The sequence below is a fragment of the Bombina bombina genome, chromosome 6 (assembly GCF_027579735.1).
Source record: "Bombina bombina isolate aBomBom1 chromosome 6, aBomBom1.pri, whole genome shotgun sequence".
NCBI lineage: Eukaryota > Metazoa > Chordata > Amphibia > Anura > Bombinatoridae > Bombina > Bombina bombina.
The window spans coordinates 327,795,751-327,816,497 of NC_069504.1; the positions used below are offsets into that span (position 1 = coordinate 327,795,751).

The 20,747-nt window shown below is 39.1% G+C and overlaps 1 protein-coding gene across 1 annotated transcript in view; it reads right to left on the reverse strand.

The window, feature by feature from the left end:
• NEDD1 (NEDD1 gamma-tubulin ring complex targeting factor) overlaps positions 1–20,747 on the reverse strand; it is a 361,264-nt gene that overhangs the window by 279,922 nt on the left and 60,595 nt on the right. The window contains exon 7 of the mRNA XM_053719245.1: positions 19,324–19,522. Coding sequence (XP_053575220.1) covers positions 19,324–19,522 — 199 coding nt within the window. The remainder of the gene's footprint in view (positions 1–19,323; positions 19,523–20,747) is intronic.

A 20,747-nucleotide genomic window follows, 5' to 3' on the forward strand; every position in this document is an offset into this window, starting at 1 on the left:
TTTTAAGCAAATTTCTAATTTGCTCCTATTATTAATTTGTCTTCGTTCTCTTGCTATCTTTATTTGAAAAAGAAGGCATCTAAGCTATTTTTGGTTCAGTACCCTGGACAGCACTTGTTTATTGGTGGGTGAATTTATCCACCAATCAGCAAGAACAACCCAGGTTGTTCCAAAAAAAATGGGCCGGCATCTAAACTTACATTCTTGCTTTTGAAATAAAGATACCAAGAGAATGAAGAAAATTTGATAATAGGAGAAAAATAGAAAGTTGCTTAAAATTGCATGCTCTATCTGAATCACGAAATAAAAAAATTTGGGTTCAGTGTCCCTTTAACTAATGTTTTTTTACCGGAAGCCCAATTAAAATCTGTCTCATTCGAGGATAGTGAGATCCTTAATGCTCCCATATCGATCACTGAAGTAGCAGCAGTTGTAAAAGGATCTCAAACCAGGTAAAGCGGCTGATCCAGATGGTTCCTCAGGCGAGTACTATAAATATTTAAAGACATATTAATCCCTCATCTAACTAAATTCTGTAATCATATCATGGAAGGCCATGTAATTCCCCCTGAGTTACTACAAGCAAAGATTGCAATTATCCCAAAACTGGGTAAAAAACACAAATTCTGCTCCAGCTATTGCCCAATATCCCTCATAAATCAGGATCTCAAAATTTTCATTAAAATTCTCGACAATCTACTAAAATTAATATTACCATCCCTGATGCACTCGAACCAGTGGGGAGTTATAAGAAACAGGGAAGCACCTGACTATCAAACGCATGATCAATATCATAGATTACCAAAATGAAACTCGGAAGCCTTCTCTGCTTCTATCTTTGGATGTGGAGAAGGTGTTGAGGATAGACTGGAGCTATATGCAGGCAGTACTAGGCCATATGGGATTTGAGGGACCCTTTATCAGAGCCCTTAAGGCGATGTATTCTTCGCCAAAACGGCACAGGTATCCTCAGCGGGCTACAAATCCAAACTTTTCCCTATACTCAATGGAACAAGACAGGGCTGCCTCCTTTCCCCCCCTTATATTTACACTCTGTATTGAACCTCTTGCAGCAAGAATCAGACTAACCCCCAACATTAAAGGAGCTACAATAATGAACAATGAATATAGATTAACTTTGTTCGCAGATTAAATATTAACAATATCTAAACCACACATTTCACTCCCTAACTTATACAACTATTTAGATACATTTATCAAGATTGATTTTATGCCCTGAAATCTTGGAAAATATGAGGCACTTCCAGTTGCCTTACCACCCCAAACGAAAAAAATAATAGACCTTAATTTTGATTTAAGTTGGGCCACACACTCGCATAAATACCTAGGAATCCATCTAACAACTCAATTCAATCAACTATATAAACACAACTATATTCCAATGTTTAAAGAAATCAGACGTAAGATTCATAAATGGAAAACATACACATTTTCTTGGTTGGGGCAGTTGTCTGCAGTGAAAATATATATATTACCCCAACTATTGTATCTATTCAGGGAACTTACAATAAAAATCCAGATGTAACACAGTCCAAAGGAGACAGCAGCACTCACCAATTATGCAAAAACTTCCATCTTTATTGAGATATTCAAAGAGAAAAAGACAATGTTTCGGACCTCTAGTCCTTAGTCATGTCAATACATAAATGCAGGGATAGGGGTTAAAAAAACCACACCTACCAATTAACTTTTTAACTGTGAAATCACAAATACTATTTCAGTGTAACCTGGCTGAAAGAGGATGCGCCATCTAGTGACAAGCATACAAAAGTGCATATACATAAAATCAATTATACATTGTTGCAAAATAGCAACAGTACAGAATATCAAATACAGAATGTCATTGTCACATATCCTATATAATTCAAAGAAAGACAGAAAGGTCATATTCTTTATTCATTCCAATGGGAAACAAAGTTTCCAGTTTATTGATCCAAAATACCTCCTTCTGTTTTAAAAAAAAGTTCTATCTCCTCCCCTTCTTGGTATACTAATGTGATCTATAATTTGAAACCTAAGTTGGCATATGCTGTGACCTGCCTGAATGAAATGTTCTGCTACTGGATTTTTTATGTTACTATTCCTAATATCAGACCTATGTTCACATATTCTCTCCCGGACCATCCTAGTGGTCTCTCCGATATAGCTCCGCCCACATGGGCATTTGATCATATATATGGCAAAAGTAGTGTTACATGTGAATAAACCTCTAATGTTGTATTTCTTGCCAGTGCGTGGATGGTAAAAATATTTGCCTTTAACCATACTGTTACAACTCGCACAGCCTAAACATGGATAGCACCCCATATTTTTTTCTGAAATATATCTATGTACCTTAGTTTTTAAAGGGCCTATATCAGCCTTAATCAATCTATCCCTGAGGTTCTTCTCTTATAGGCCGGCATAAAACCTGACTGAAATGTGTTTCCTGAGAATAGAATTAATATCGTTACTTAATGCATTAAATTTTGTAACAAAAACAACACGGTCCTGTTTGGACTTCATCTTAACTTTAGGTTTCGAGGTCTCAAGCAAACTATTGTGTGGCAATGTTGCTACTTCTTCAATCTCTTTGTCAACTAGCCCTGTGGGGTAACCCCTCACTTTAAAATTATCACCCATCTGGTTCAGTCTCTGTCTAACCAAAGTATCATCTGATACAATTCTCCTTAATCTGAGTTGACTACGAGGCAATGACCTCTTAAGTGATTCTGTGTGAAAGCTATTAAAGTGAAGCAGGCTATTTTTATCCGTAGATTTTGTATAAAGATCTGTTCCAAAATTATTGCCTGATTTATAAATTTTGGTATCCAAAAACTCAATACTTTCCTCACTATATTTCAATGAAAACTTGATATGTGTGGTTGCGCTATTTAACTGATTAACAAAATCCCATAGGGATCCACTGTCGCCCAACCATACACCATAGAATGAAGAGATCATTCTCAAAAACGAACTTCTCTTCGAAGATGTTTTTAAATATTTTTGCGTATGTTGGGGTGACATTGGACCCCATGGCGGTACCCTGTTTTTGAATGTAGAATTCATCTTGAAATAAGAAGTAATTACATCTAAGTACAATTTCAAGAAGTTCTAAAACAAAATCAATCTGACAACTGTTAAATGTACTAAATTGTTGCAAAACCTTTTTCACTGCTCCCATACCAGATGCATGTGTTATGGAGGTGTATAGGCTAGATACATCTAATGTGTATAAAATGCTTTTGTCAGGGGCAATATTTAAGTCACTTAATTTAACAATAAAATTACTGGTTTCCTTTATATAAGAGCTAGATAATTCTACAAAAGGTCTTAAAATATGATCTAAATAAATTGAAATGTTGGAGCATACAGAATTCATACTAGAGACAATAGGGCGTCCCGGGGGGGCCTGTAAATTTTTATGAACCTTAGGTAAGGTATATAGTACAGGTGTTTGTGCATGTTCACAGGAGAGAAACGTAACTTCCTTTTTACCAATGATACCATTCTTAAAGGGACAGTATACACTCATTTTCAAATAACTGCATGTAATAGACACTACTATAAAGAACAAGATGCCCAGATACTGATATAAAAATCCAGTATAAAATGGTTTAAAGACTTACTTAGAAGCTCTCAGTTTAGCTATGTTGGAAAGTTAGCTGGAAAGCCCACTGCAAGTGGGAAATAAGACACTCCCCCCCCCCCTTCATTTGCATATGAAAAGACCCTTTACACAAACAGGAGCAAGCTGGAGAAGGTAGCTGACAGTATTCACATCAAACGTTGGGGCTTGGTTAGGAGTCTGAAAATCAGAGCAATGTTATTTAAAAAAAAAATTGAAAATCAAACTTTATGGGCTATATAAATAGATCATCTACAAAACATATATGCAAAGAAAAAATTAGTTTATAATGTCCCTTTAAAGGCATATAAAACCTTATTCTTAATCTCCTTTTCAATGTTAAAAATAGGATTATATGGTAAGCGTTGGTAAACCTCACCATCTGATAATTGGGACTTAATTTCTTTCACATAGTATTCTTTATCAAGAAGAACTGTTGCTCCGCCCTTGCCTGCAGATTTTAAAATAAAATTTTTATTTGTCTGTAAAGTTTTTAGTTATTTTATGGACTCATTATCTAAGAGACACCCATTATGGCCATACGAGTCTACATATTTGTCTTTTTTTCATCCAATACCAATTTAGAAAAAATATCAATACTATGGTCATAATTTGATGGCATATATTTACTCTTAACTTTAAGACCCAGATTTTTAAGATGTAACTTGCTCGAATTAACTACAGGTTTATCAATATAGCAATCATTGGAAAACATAGACTTTAACTTAAGCAATCTAAAAAACTTAAACAGATCTTTCTCTATTTCAAAGAAATCACATTTAGAAGGGGAGGAGATAGAACTTTTTTTTTAAAACAGAAGGAGGTATTTTGGATCAATAAACTGTAAACTTTGTTTCCCATTGGAATGAATAAAGAATATGACCTTTCTGTCTTTCTTTGAATTATATAGGATATGTGACAATGACATTCTGTATTTGATATTCTGTACTGTTGCTATTTTGCAACAATGTATAATTGATTTTATGTAAATGCACTTTTGTATGCTTGTCACTAGATGGCGCATCCTCTTTCAGCCAGGTTACACTGAAATAGTATTTGTGATTTCACAGTTAATAAGTTAATTGGTAGGTGTGGTTTTTTAACCCCCATCCCTAATTTAAGGTGTGTTACCTGCATTTATGTATTGACATGACTAAGGACTAGAGGTCTGAAACGTTGTCTTTTTCTCTTTGAATATCCCAATAAAGATGGAAGTTGTTGCATAATTGGTGAGTGCTGCTGTCTCCTTTGGACTGTGTTACATTATTGGGGTTTTGTGTGGTACCCCCACAGCTTGCACCACCCATCAACCATTGTGCTGTACCATTTGGACTGCATTTATATTTCTTTTACAAAGATATGACGAGTCCACGGATTTCATCCTTACTTGTGGGATATTAACCTCCTGCTAACAGTAAGTGGCAAAGAGCACCACAGCAGCGCTGTATATATAGCCCCTTCCCCTCCACCCTCAGTCATTCTCTTTGCCTGTGTTATACTAGGAAGACATGGTAAAGTGAGGTGTTAGTTTTAGTTTCTTCAATCAAGAAGTTTTTTATTTTAAATGGTACCGGTGCGTACTATTTTCCTCAGGGGGATATGGAAGAAGATTTCTGCCCTGAGGTTTGATGATCTTAGCATTTGTAACTAAGATCCATGCTGGTTCCTACAAGACTTCTGAAGGTAACCATGAGACATCTTCAGTGTGGAGACCGATTTCATGCTACAAGCAGCATTAAGGTATGTGCAGCCTTTTTTTCTGAGGAGACTTGGTGTATCAGAACTAACTGGCATTATTTCCCTGTATGGGAATGGGGTAAGCAGTAAAACCTATTTTAATAAGAGGGGTGTTACTGGTGTCCCTATTTTATATTTATCATTAGTTGATATTTGGGAGAGTGTATTTTTATTTATCTTTTGACTACATGTTGATATAAGTACTTCTAAAGCCTTATTTCTGCCCTTGCTTCTGGGTGCAGTAATTTTTGGATTAACCAACGATATTAAGTTAAATTTGGGAATAATTTAACGTTTTTTGTGCATTTTGGAAAAATTGTTCACTTTTTCTTTTCTTAAAGGCACAGTACACATTTTTTCTAATGTTTATTTTACGCTATAAATAAGTGTTTAAACGACTTTTGTGGTATTACTAGTCTGTTCAACATGTCTGACATTGAGGTTTCTCATTTTTCTATGTGTTTAGAAGCTATTGTGCAATCCCCTCTAACATTGTGTAACTTTTGTACTGAAAGGGCTTTACAATGTAAAAAGCATATTTTAAATAAAGTAAGTGTGCCTAAGGATGATTCTCAGTCTGAAGAGAATCAGGATATGCCATCCAATTCTCCCCAAGTGTCACAACCTTTTATGCCCACACAAGCAACGCCTAGTACTTCTAGTGCGTCTAATTCCTTTACTCTGCAGGAGATGGCTGCAGTTATGTCAACTACCCTTTCAGAGGTATTGTCTAAATTACCAGTGTTGCAGGGTAAACGCAGTAGGTCAAGTATTAATGTAAATACTGAATCCTCTGATGCTTTATTAGCCATTTCCGATGTTCCCTCACAGTGCTCTGAGTTGGGGATTAGGGAATTACTGTTTGAGGATGAAATTTCTGATTCAGGGAATGTTTTGCCTCAGACAGATTCGGATGCTATGTCATTTAAATTTAAGCTTGAACACCTCTGCCTGTTGCTTTGGGAGGTTTTAGCAACTCTGGATGATTGTGATCCTATTGTGATTCCTCCAGAGAAATTGTGTAAAATGGATAAATATTTGGAAGTTCCTACTTACACTGATGTTTTTCCGGTTCCTAAGAGAATTTCGGAAATTATTAGTAAGGAATGGGATAGACCAGGTATACTGTTTTCTCCCTCTGCTAATTTTAAGAAAATGTTTCCTATATCAGATACCATTCGGGACTCATGGCAAGTGGTCCCTAAGGTAGAGGGAGCTATATCTTCCCTAGCTAAGCGCACTACTATACCCATTGAGGATAGTTGTGCTTTCAAGGATCCTATAGATAAGAAATTAGAGGGTCTACTAAAGAAATTGTTTGTTAATCAGGGATTTCTTTTACAACCTATTGTTCCAGTAACTACTGCAGCAGCTTTTTGGTTTGAGGCTCTAGAAGAGTCTCTTAAGGTTGAGACTCCATTAGATGACATTCTAGATAGAATTAAGGCTCTTAAAGGGACAGTCTACACCAGAATTTTTATTGTTTTAAAAGATAGATAATCCCTTTATTACCCATTTCCCAGTTTTGCATAACTAACACATTTATAATAATATACTTTTAACCTCTGTGATTATCTTGTATCTAAGCCTCTGCAAACTTCCCTTTTTTTCAGTTCTTTTGACAGACTTGCAGTCTAGCCAATCAGTGCCTGCTCCCAGATAACTTCACTTGCACGAGCACAGTGTTATCTATATGAAATACGTGAACTAACACCCTCTAGTGGTGAAAAACTGTTAAAATGCAATCTGAAAGAGGTGGGCTTCAAGGTCTAAGAAATTAGCATATGAACCTCCTAGGTTAAGCTTTCAACTAAGAATACCAAGAGAACAAAGCAAAATTGGTGATAAAAGTAAATTGGAAAATTGTTTAAAATTACATGCTCTATCTGAATCATGAAAGTTTATTTTGGCCTAGACTGTCCCCTTTAAGCTAGCTAATTCTTTTATTACTGATGCTGCTTTTCAAATTGCTAAATTAGCGGCAAAAAATGCAGGATTTGCTATTTTAGCATGTAGAGAGAGCATTGTGGCTCAAATCTTGGTCTGCTGATGTGTCATCAAAACATAAGCTTTTAGCTATTCCCTTTAAAGGTAAGACCCTTTTTGGGCCAGAATTGAAGGAGATCATTTATGATATTACAGGAGTTAAGGGCCATGCCCTACCTCAGGATAGGTCGGTTAAAATGAGGGGTAAACATAATAATTTTCGTTCCTTTTGGAACTTTAAAGGAGGACCCCCCGCTTCTTCTTCCACAAAGCAGCATGAAGGGGTGGCCCTCGATCCGGGACCGAATCTAGTAGGGGGCAGACTTTCTTTCTTTGCTCAGGCTTGGGAAAGTGATGTTCAGGATTCATGGGCACTAGAAATAGTGACCCACGGTTATCAATTAGAATTTAAGGATTTTCTCCCAAGAGGGAGATTTCATCTTTCAAAATTATCTGCAAACCAGATAAAGAGAGAGGCGTTCTTACGCTGTGTAAAAGACCTTTTTACTATGGGAGTGATCTGTCCTGTTCCAAAATTGGAACAGGGACAGGGGTTTTATTCAAACCTATTTGTGGTCCCCAAAAAAGAGGGAACATTCAGACCCATTTTAGACCTCAAGTGTCTAAACAAATTTCTAAGAGTTACATCATTCAAGATGGAGACAATTCGAACGATTTTGCCAATGATCCAGGAGGGTCAATATAGGACTACCGTGGATTTGAAGGATGCTTACCTTCATATTCCAATCCACAAAGATCATCATCGGTTTCTAAGGTTTGCCTTCTTGGACAAACATTATCAGTTCGTGGCTCTTCCTTTCGGGTTGGCCACAGCACCCAGAATCTTCACAAAGGTTCTAGGGTCTCTTTTGGCGGTTCTTAGACCGCAAGGGATAGCGGTGGCGCCTTATCTGGACGATATTCTGATTCAGGCATCAACATATCTGACAAAATCGTTAGCCATGAAAGTATTTCTGACGGAGGTCAGAAAATCAAAGATTTTGAATACTTCCCGAGCACTTCTATCTATTCCTCGGCCATCAGTGGCTCAGTGTATGGAGGTAATCGGATTAATGGTAGCGGCAATGGACATTGTTCCGTTTGCTCGCTTTCATCTCAGACCACTGCAACTGTGCATGCTCGGTCAGTGGAATGGGGATTATGCGGATTAATCTCCAAAGATAATTCTGGATCAAGAGACCAGAAACTCTCTTCTTTGGTGGTTGTCGCCAGATAATCTGTCCCAGGGGACTTGTTTCCGCAGACCCTCGTGGGTGATAGTGACAACAGATGCCAGCCTTCTGGGCTGGGGTGCAGTTTGGAACTCCCTGAAGGCTCAGGGTGTTTGGACTCAGGTGGAGTCTCTACTTCCAATCAATATTCTGGAACTGAGAGCAATATTCAATGCGCTTCAGGATTGGCCTCAGTTGGCTTCGGCCAAATTCATCAGATTCCAGTCGGACAACATAACGACTGTGGCATATGTCAATCATCAGGGGGGAACAAGGAGTTCCTTAGCGATGATAGAAGTATCCAAGATAATCAGTTGGGCAGAGGCCCACTCTCGTCATCTGTCAGCGATCTACATCCCGGGGTAGAGAACTGGGAAGCAGATTTTCTAAGTCGACAGACTTTTCATCCAGGGGAGTGGGAACTTCACCCGGAGGTATTTGCCTCATTTATTCTCAGATGGGGCAGACAGGAATTGGTTTTGATGGCATCTCGTCAGAATACCAAGCTTCCAAGATACGGATCCCGGTCAAGGGATCCTCAGGCCGAACTGATAGTACCTTGGTTGTTCAGCCTAGCTTATGTGTTTCCGTGGTTTCCTCTCCTCCCGCACGTGATTGATCGAATCAAACAGGAGAGAGCTTCAGTGATCCTGATAGCGCCTGCGTGGCCACGCAGGACTTGGTATGCGGATCTAGTGGACATGTCCTCTCTGCCACCGTGGAAACTTCCGTTGAGACAAGACCTTCTCATTCAAGGTCCTTTCCAACATCCAAATCTAATTTCTCTGCAATTGACTGCGTGGAGATTGAACGCTTGATTTTATCAAAGCGAGGATTCTCTGGTTCAGTTATCAATACTTTGATACAGGCTAGAAAGCCTGTCACTAGAAAGATCTATCATAAGATATGTCGTAAATATCTTTATTGGTGTGAATCCAAGGGTTACTCATGGAGTAAAGTTAGGATTCCTAGGATTTTGTCATTTCTCCAAGAAGTATTGGAGAAAGGGTTATCAGCAAGTTCCTTAAAGGGACAAATTTCAGCTTTGTCAATTCTGTTTCACAAACGTTTGGCAAATGTATCAGATGTTCAGTCTTTTTGTCAGGCTCTATCTAGAATTAAGCCTGTATTTAGACCTATTAATCCTCCCTGGAGTTTGAATTTAGTTCGAGTTCTGCAAGGGGTTCCATTTGAACCTATGCATTCCATAGATATTAAACTATTATCTTGGAAAGTTCTGTTTTTGGTTGCTATTTCTTCTGCTCGAAGAGTTTGAGCTTTCAGCATTACAGTGTGATTCGCCTTATCTCATATTTCATTCTGATAAGGTGGTGTTTATGTACCAAATCTGGGTTCCTTCCTAAGGTTGTTTCGAATAAGAATATTAATCAGGAAATTATTGTTCCTTCCTTGTGTCCTAATCCTTCTTCTAAGAAGGAGCGTCTGTTACATAACTTGGACGTGGTCCGTGCCTTAAAGTTTTACTTACAGGCAACTAAGGATTTCCGTCAATCATCTTCATTATTCAGTGTTTATTCTGGAAAGCGTAGGGGTCAGAAAGCTACGGCTACCTCTTTCTTTTTGGCTGAGAAGTATAATCCGCCTGGCATATGAGACTGCTGGACAGCAACCTTCTGAAAGAATTACGGCTCATTCTTCTAGGGCTGTGGCTTTCACATGGGCTTTTAAAAACGATGCATCTGTGGAACAGACTTGCAAGGCTGCGACTTGGTCGTCCCTTCACACTTTTTCCAAATTTTACAAATTTGATACTTTTGCTTCTTCTGAGGCTATCTTTGGGAGAAAGGTTCTTCAAGCAGTGGTGCCTTCCGTTTAGGTTCCTGTCTTGTCCCTCCCTTTCATCCGTGTCATATTGCTTTGGTATTGGTTTCCCACAAGTAAGGATGAAATCCATGGACTCGTCATATCTTTGTAAAAGAAAACTAAATTTATGCTTACCTGATCAATTAATTTATTTTACGATATGACGAGTCCATGGCCCACCCTGTTCTTTTTAAGACAGTTTTTCTTTATATTTTTTGTAAACTTCAGTCACCTCTGCACCTTTTTAGCCTTTCCTTTTTCTCTTCCTATACCTTCGGCCTAATGACTGAGGGTGGAGGGGAAGGAAGGAGCTATATATACAGCTCTGCTGTGGTGCTCTTTGCCACTTCCTGTTAGCAGGAGGTTAATATCCCACAAGTAAGAATGAAATCCGTTTACTCGTCATATCGTAAAAGAAAGTAATTTATCAGGTAAGCATAAATTTAGTTTTTTACCACATTGGTAATTTGCACTTTGATGTAATGGATACGGCAACTGATATAGTTACGAATTATGGAGATACTAATTCAAAGATGTTTGCCTACACTGAGATGGAGGCTGCACATATTACCACCCTTGCCCGTGGTTCCAGAGATTTCCTGAAAATATTACCAGCAGAGGTTTCCACCAAACCATTTGATAAAGTGTCTAGAAAGAAACTTGCCTGGGAATTGCATTCTACTACATTAGCCGAATATCACAGGGTGGGACGGATTCCCCGCGGCTTAAGAATGAATGTGCAACCAACTCTTATGCTTAACAATTCAGAATACTGGGAGAAATTAGAGCATATCTTGAACAAATGTTCGTTTGACCTGATAGTTTTAACTGTCGATTGTCTACAGAAAGAGATTAACACACAGCAGTCTGAATTGTTAAAGTTGGAGACGGAGTTGAAGGCAAATCTAAAGACAGATGACTTAAACAAACTGTTGGAGACGACAAACAAGGCTGTGACCGAACTTCGTTCTGTGCTGGAGGCACGTAAACGTACCAAGTTCCTACGCGACAAGGAGGATTATTCAATGGGGACAGTGTATCGGAGATCAGAACATACCGGAAATGATGCCAGAGGAGCTTCCGGTTATCATAGACGGAGGTACAACAGACGCCGCTATGGCGGAACACCTAATACAAGCCAAGACCTGGGGTCCTCGATGGGGGACTCAGAGACAGAACAAGGTCAGACGTGGGGGCCGGAGACACTGGCACGGCACCATGCAGGAGCAACCGGCACAGGCGGGGTGCAAGGGTGAATCACTAGTTTTAAATGTATCACCGGTACAGATTACAGAGACTGAATCGTCACTGTTACAACGTGGACTTTCCTTTTGCCCTTTTTCCAAATGTGATTTCTTTGAAATAGAGAAAGATCTGTTTAAGTTTTTTAGATCGCTTAAGTTGAAGTCTATGTTTTCCAATGATTGCTATATTGATAAACCTGTTAATTATGTAGTTAATTCGAGCAAGTTACATCTTAAAAATCTGGGTCTTAAAGTTAAGAGTAAATATATGCCATCAAATTATGACCATAGTATTGATATTTTTCTAAATTGGTATTGGATGATGTTAAAAATCTACAGAACAAAGTACAAAAAAAGAAAAAGACAAATAAATATGTAGACTCGTATGGCCATAATGGGTGTCTCTTAGATAATGAGTCCATAAAAGCACTAAAAACTTTACAGACAAATAAAAATGTTATTTTAAAATCTGCAGGCAAGGGCGGAGCAACAGTTCTTCTTGATAAAGAATACTATGTGAAAGAAATTAAGTCCCAATTATCAGATGGTGAGGTTTACCAACGCTTACCATATAATCCTATTTTTAACATTGAAAAGGAGATTAAGAATAAGGTTTTATATGCCTTTAAAGGGACATTATACACTCATTTTTTCTTGGCATTTATGTTGTGTAGATGATCATTTTATATAGCCCATAAAGTTTGATTTTCAAAAAAATGTATAGTTTTTCTTACTTTTAAATAACATTGCTCTGATTTTCAGACTCCTAACCAAGCCCCAAAGTTTGATGTGAATACTGTCAGCTACCTTCTCCAGCTTGCTCCTGTTTGTGTAAAGGGTCTTTTCATATGAAAAAGAAGGGGGAGTGTCTTATTTCCCACTTGCAATGGGCTTTCCAGCTAACTTTCCAACATAGCTAAACTGAGAGCTTCTAAGTAAGTCTTTAAACCATTTTATACTGGATTTTTATATCAGTATCTGGGCATCTTGTTCTTTATAGTAATGTCTATTACATGCAGTTATTTGAAAATGAGTGTATACTGTCCCTTTAAGAATGGTATCATTGGTAAAAAGGAAGTTACGTTTCTCTCCTGTGAACATGCACAAACACCTGTGCTATATACCTTACCTAAAGTTCATAAAAATGTACAGCCCCCCCGGGATGCCCTATTGTCTCTAGTATGAATTCTGTATGCTCCAGCATTTCAATTTATTTAGATCATATTTTAAGACCTTTTGTAGAATTATCTAGCTCTTATAATAAAGGAAACCAGTAATTTTATGGTTAAATTAAAAGACTTAAATATTGCTACTGACAAAAGCATTTTATACACATTAGATGTATCTAGCCTATACACCCTCCATAACACATGCATCTGGTATGGGAGCAGTGAAAAAGGTTTTGCAACAATTCAGTACATTTAACAGTTGTCAGATTGATTTTGTTTTAGAACTTCTTGAAATTGTACTTAGATGTTATTACTTCTTATTCCAAGATGAATTCTACATTCAAAAACAGGGTACAGCCATGGGGTACAATGTCGCCCCAACATACGCAAATATATTTAAGAACATCTTCGAAGAGAAATTCGTTTTTGAGAATGATCTCTTCATTCTATGTGGCGCCACTTGGTGGCGCTACATAAACAATATATTTGGTATATGGTTGGGCGACAGTGGATCCCTATGGGATTTTGTTAATCAGTTAAATAGCGCAACCACACATATCAAGTTTTCATTGAAATATAGTGAGGAAAGTATTGAGTTTTTGGATACCAAAATTTATAAATCAGGCAATAATTTTGGAACAGATCTTTATACAAAATCTACAGATAAAAATAGCCTGCTTCACTTTAATAGCTTTCACCCAGAATCACTTAAGAAGTCATTGCCTCGTAGTCAACTCAGATTAAGGAGAATTGTATCAGATGATACTCTGGTTAGACAAAGACTGAACCAGATGGGTGATAAGTTTAAAGTGAGGGGTTACCCCACAGGGCTAGTTGACAAAGAGATTGAAGAAGTAGCAACATTGCCACACAATAGTTTGCTTGAGACCTCGAAACCTAAAGTTAAGATGAAGTCCAAACAGGACCGTGTTGTTTTTGTTACTAAATTTAATGCATTAAGTAACGATATTAATTCTATTCTCAGGAAACACATTTCAGTCAGGTTTTATGCCGGCCTATAAGAGAAGAACCTCAGGGATAGATTGATTAAGGCTGATATAGGCCCTTTAAAAACTAAGGTACATAGATATATTTCAGAAAAAAATATGGGGTGCTATCCATGTTTAGGCTGTGCGAGTTGTAACAGTATGGTTAAAGGCAAATATTTTTACCATCCACGCACTGGCAAGAAATACAACATTAGAGGTTTATTCACATGTAACACTACTTTTGCCATATATATGATCAAATGCCCATGTGGGCGGAGCTATATCGGAGAGACCACTAGGATGGTCCGGGAGAGAATATGTGAACATAGGTCTGATATTAGGAATAGTAAGATAAAAAATCCAGTAGCAGAACATTTCATTCAGGCAGGTCACAGCATATGCCAACTTAGGTTTCAAATTATAGATCACATTAGTATACCAAGAAGGGGAGGAGATAGAACTTTTTTTTAAAACAGGAGGAGGTATTTTGGATCAATAAACTGGAAACTTCTTTGTGAGAAGAAGGATTAGGACACAAAGAAGGTACAACCATTTCCTGATTAATATTCTTGAACGAAACAACCTTGGGCAGGAAACCAAACTTAGTACACAGAACCACCTTATCAGAGTGAAATATAAGATAAGGGTAATCACACTGTAAAGCAGAGAATTCAGAAACTCTCCAAGCAGAGGAAATAGCAACAAGAAACAAAATTCAAAGAAAACATCTTAATATCTAAAGAATGAATAGGCTCAAACGGAGCCTGTTGTAAAACTTTAAGAACAAGGTTAAGACTCCATGGAGGAGTAACAGGTTTAAACACAGGCCAAATTCTAACCAAGGCCTGACAAAACAATTGCACGTCTGGCACATCCGCCAAGCGCTTATGTAACAAAATAGACAATGCCGAAATCTGACCCTTTAGAGAACTTGCCGACAAACCCTTCTCCAGACCATCCTGGAGAAAGGACAAAATCCTAGGAATCCTTACTCTACTCCAAGAGTATCCTTTGGATTAAAACCAATACAAGTATTTACACCAGATCTTATGGTAAATCCTGCGAGTCACAGGCTTACAAGCCTGAATCAAGGTCTCAATGACCGACTCCACGCTTAGATAAAACTAAGCATTCAATCTCCAAGCAGTCAGCTTCAGAGAAACGGGATTTGGATGAAGGAAGGGACCCTGAAGTAGAAGGTCCTTCCACAGAGGCAGTCTCCAAGGTGGAAAGGATGACATTTCCACTAGGTCTCCATACCAAATCCTGCGAGGCCACACCGGGGCTATGAGAACTACAGACGCCCTTGATTCGAGCAATGACTCTTGGAAGGAGAGTGAACGGAGGAAACAGGTATGCTAGACTGAAGTTCCAAGGAACTGCTAGAGCATCGATCAGAAATGCCTGCGGATCTCTTGACCTCGAGCCATATCTCAGAAGTTTGGCATTCTGATGAGAAGCCATGAAATCCAACTCCGGCTACCCCCACTGAAGGGTCAAGTTGGAAAACACTTCCGAATGAAGTTCCCACTCCCCAGGATGAAAAGTATGTCTGCTCAGAAAATCCGCTTCCCAATTGTCCACTCCTGGGATGTGGATTGCAGAAAGACAGCAGTTGTGGGTCTCCGCCCACTGAATAATTCGGACCACCTCTGTCATGGCCAAGGAACTCCAAGTTCCCCCCTGGTGGTTGATGTAGGCCACCAAAGTTATGTTGTCCAACTGGAATCTGATAAACTGGGCTAAGGCTGAGGCCAGGGCAGAAGAGCATTGAAGATTGCTCTCAGCTCTAAGATGTTTATGGGCAGGACTGACTACTCCTGGGTTCATAAGCCCTGAGACATCAACGAGCCCCATACTGCTCCCCAACCTAGAAGGCTGGCATCCGTGGTCACAATCACCCAGGAGGGTCTGCGGAAGCAAGTACCCTGGGAGAGATGATCCTGAGAAAGCCACCGCAGAAGAGAGACAATTGACGCCTGATCTAGATCTACACACGGAGACAGGTCCGTATAGTTCCTGTTTCATTGCCTGAGCATGCATAACTGCAGAGGTCTGAGATGGAACCGAGCAAACGGAATGACGTCCATGGAAGCCACCATCAGACCGATAACCTCCATACATTGAGCCACTGACGGCAGTAGAGAGGACTAAAGGGCAAGACAAGAGTCAAAAATCTTTCTTTTTCTGACCTCCATCAGAAAAACTTTCATTAACAGGGAGTCTATTATGGTCCCCAAAAATACAACCCTTGTAGCTGGAACCAGAGAACTTTTTTCCCCGATTCACCTTCCATCCATGGGATTGAAGAAAAGACAACAAAATCTCTGTATGAGATTCTGCTTGTTGAAAAGATGGCACCTGAAACAGAATGTCATCCAGAAAAGGTGCCACTGCAATGCCCCGAGATTGAAGCACAGCTAAAAGAGCCTCCAGAACCTTTGAAAATATTCTGGGAGCTGTGGCAAGGCCGAATGGAAGGGCCACGAACTGGAAATGATTGTCCAAAAAGGCGAATCTCAGAATCTTGTGATGGTCCCTGTGAATGTGAACATGAAGGTATGCATCCTTTAGGTCTATGGTTGTCAAGAACTGACCCTCTTGTACCAAGGGAAGAATGGAGCGTATAGTCTACATGTTGAAGGATGGCACTGAGAAACTTGTTTAAACATTTTAAATCTAGGATTGGTCGAAAAGTTCCCTCCTTTTTGGGAACTACGAACAGATTTAAGTAAAATCCCAGACCCCTTTCCTGAAAGGGAACCGGAACTATTACCCCCAGGACGGCAAGGACCTTGACACAATGTAAGATTGCCTGTCTTTTTATCTGGTCTACACATAATCTGGAGAGGAGAAACCTGCCTCTGGGAGGAAAAGATTTGAAGTCTATTTTATATACCTGGGAGACAATGTCCACCGCTCAGGGTCCGGTACATCTCTTATCCTGGATCGGGGGCCAACCCTTCATGCTGACTTGGAATCAGCTGAAGGCTTTTTAGATTGCTTTCCCTTATTCCAGGTCTGGTTGGGCTTCCAGGAAGGCTTGGCTTGATCTTGCTTGGAGGAAGGGGAGGAAGACTTGCCTTTAAAGTTTTGAAAGGAACGAAAATTACTCTGACATCCCTTCTGCTTATTCTTTTTATCTAGAGGAAGAAAAGAACCCTTCCCACCAGTAATATCTGAGATAATTTCCGCCAAACCAGGTCCAAACAAGGTCTTACCCTTGTAAGGAATAGCCATGAGCTTAGATTTAGATTAAACATCTGCAGACTAGGACTTCAACCACAAGGCCCTGCGGGCTAGGACAGCAAAACCAGAAATTTTGGCTCCCAGTTTAATAACCTATAAGGAAGCATCTGTAATGAAGGAATTGGCTAACTTGAGAGCCTTAATCCTGTCCTTGATCTCATCAAGAGGGGTATCCGTCTGAAGAGATTTAGACAATGCATCAAACCAGTAAGCCGCAGCGCTGGTAACAGTGGCGATACACACCACAGGTTGCCATTGTAGACCCTGGTGGACATACATCTTTTAGTAAAGCCTCCAATTTTTTTATCCATTGGATCTTTAAAAGAACAACTATCCTCTATGGGAATAGTAGTCCTCTTGGCCAAAGTGGAGATCGCTCCTTCTACCTTAGGAACCCTCTGCCAGGACTCCTTAATAGAATCCGCTATAGGAAACATCTTCTTCAAAATAGGAGATGGAGAAAAGGGAATACCAGGTATTTCCCATTCTCGAGCAATAATCTCCGCAGCATGGTCAGGAACCGGAAAAACCTCCACCGCGGAGGGAACATCAAAGTATTTGTTCAATTTACTAGACTTTTAAGGATTGACTACGATAGTTGTGTTTGAGTCTTCCAAAGTAGCCAAAATCTTCTTAAGTAATAAGCGAAGGTGTTCTAGCTTAAATCTGAAGGATACCACTCCAGCATCAGAAGGAGGAATTACACTGTCTGAGTCTGAGATTTCCCCCTCAGATGCTACCGACATGTCTTCTTCCTCAAGCTTATGGGAAGGGACACTCTGGATAGCCAGAACTTGATCAGAAACCTTACTACTGTTTCCTTACATTTCCTTTTACGCCTTCCCTGCAACATGGGGAAAGCTGACAAGGCCTCAGATACCTACAGGATTGCAAGAAGAAACACAGGACACTGTATGTGGAGACTGAAAAAGTTAGGACGCTTGAGGAGAAAGTTGTGGCATATCTGCAACAGGAGACACCTGAACAGCATTTGCCTGGGATATAATGGTTTTAAAAGCCTCTTGATCCATCTTATGATATAAATAAGGATAAAGTGCAACAATTCTTTATTTGAAAACTTTACTGAGGTGCCTACCTGTCCTGCAGCTCATTTTCAAATACAGAGCAGTTACAGAGCCCTAACTGCCAAAAAAACGGCTTACAACAGTAATCTCCATGACCAAAAGTTAAAGTATAAAAACTACTATAACACATTGAGCCACCATTAATCACCTCACAGTCTCAATGCCCAAACTGCCTAAAAGAAACCCCAAACATGAATGTTTAATAAAGTACCATATTAAATAAGACAGCTTTTAGCTGTAACAAGTGCCAGCAATCTCCTTGCAAAAGAAAATTAAAATGGCACTTACCGTAAAGTGCTGTCCGGCAGCAAGACAGCTCAACTGGTTTGAGAGGGTGCAGCACCTCACATGGACCTGAGAAGAGAGAAAAACTGAGTAAACCCACTTAGGTTTTCTAGTTAGGGCAGCAGATTCTTGAGAAAATGCAGTGATGATTGTACCTCACAGGTTCTCAAGTGCTCAAAAGTCACCACTGCCCTACTGAAGAGGCTGATGTGGACTAGGCTAGACCCCAGAAAAGAACAGAGTAAGCTTACTCTGCAAAAAAATAAAAAAATAAATTTTGATTGAAGAAAACTTCTCATCAGACACCTAAACTTCATCTCCTCCTTGGACTACAGACAAAGAGAATGACTTGGGGGGGTTGTGGGTAGGGGGAGTTATATTTAACAGCTTTGCTGTGGCGCTCTTTTCCTCCTTCTGCTGCCAGGAGTGATATTCCAAACAGTAATTGATGATGATCCGTGGACTCACCGTGTCATTAGAAAGAAAGAAATGTTACGCAACCTTCTCTCTCATGGTCTATTAACAGGCTAAATTTAAAAGAAACATCTAAAAAGACTAAATACGAAACAATGGATAGCCATATTGATTTACATTTTTTTCCAGTAATGTTTACTATGTTCTAAACTGCTTGCAATTTGTCATGCAATTTAATAAACTGATATATAGCTTGTGTTTTGCTTCATTCCTTAAACTGATGTCTATGGAGTTCACTAAGTCAGAAATGAGTCATTTAGTATGTGGACACTTGTACTAATGCTACTACTAAAGCTGTTTGATCAAGTGCATACAACAATGTTTTAATCCATGTTATTATGCAGAAAATGGCTAAGTAATCAGGACACTTTTTTTCAACACATTTTACCTACCAAATATGCTTCAAGAAAAATGTTCTTACCTTGTAAACATTGCTATGCTGAAACTGAATGCATTGTACTGAGGTTTTATGAGCACTGACGGTTTTCATTGGAGAAGTTAACATCCTCAAATCATAAAGATAGATTTTTCCACGAGAAGATCCCACAGCTAAAGTTGCTCCATCCGGCATGAAGTCTACTGCAGTCAGAGGAGATTCTGCTACTGCGGATTGCAAAAGACTAAACAAAAAAGTGAACATTAATATTAATTTAATGATACATAGAACTGAATTTCTTACTCCCTATATAACTAACTTTTTGCAGTGGCACAAATAAATAACAGAATTTATGCTTACCTGATAAATTTCTTTCTTTTGTGATGTACCGAGTCCACCGATTCATCCTAACTTGTGGGATATTGTCCTTCCTGACAGGAAGTAGCAAAGAGAGCAGTCTATATAGCTCCCCCCTTAACTCCACCCCCCAGTCATTCGACCGAAGGTCAAGGAAGAAAAGGAGAAACTATAAGGTACAGAGGAGACTGAAGTTTACATAAAAAATACTATTTGTCTTGAATAGACAGGGCGGGCCGTGGACTCGGTACATCGCAAAAGAAAGAAATTTATCAGGTAAGCATAAAAACATAATTTATGTAAGAACTTACCTGATAAATTCATTTCTTTCATATTAGCAAGAGTCCATGAGCTAGTGACGTATGGGATATACATTCCTACCAGGAGGGGCAAAGTTTCCCAAATCTCAAAATGCCTATAAATACACCCCTCACCACACCCACAAATCAGTTTAACGAATAGCCAAGAAGTGGGGTGATAAGAAAAAAGTGCGAAAGCATAAAAAATAAGGAATTGGAATAATTGTGCTTTATACAAAAAAATCATAACCACCACAAAAAAGGGTGGGCCTCATGGACTCTTGCTAATATGAAAGAAATGAATTTATCAGGTAAGTTCTTACATAAATTATGTTTTCTTTCATGTAATTAGCAAGAGTCCATGAGCTAGTGACGTATGGGATAATGACTACCCAAGATGTGGATCTTTCCACGCAAGAGTCACTAGAGAGGGAGGGATAAAATAAAGACAGCCAATTCCGCTGAAAAATAATCCACACCCAAAATAAAGATTAAATGAAAAAACTGAAATTATAAGCAGAAGATTCAAACTGAAACAGCTGCCTGAAGTACTTTTCTACCAAAAACAGCTTCAGAAGAAGAAAACACATCAAAATGGTAGAATTTAGTAAAAGTATGCAAAGAAGACCAAGTTGCTGCTTTGCAAATCTGATCAACCGAAGCATCATTCCTAAACGCCCAGGAAGTAGAAACTGACCTAGTAGAATGAGCTGTAATCCTTTGAGGCGGAGTTTTACCCGACTCGACATAAGCATGATGAATTAAAGATTTCAACCAAGATGCCAAAGAAATGGCAGAGGCCTTCTGACCTTT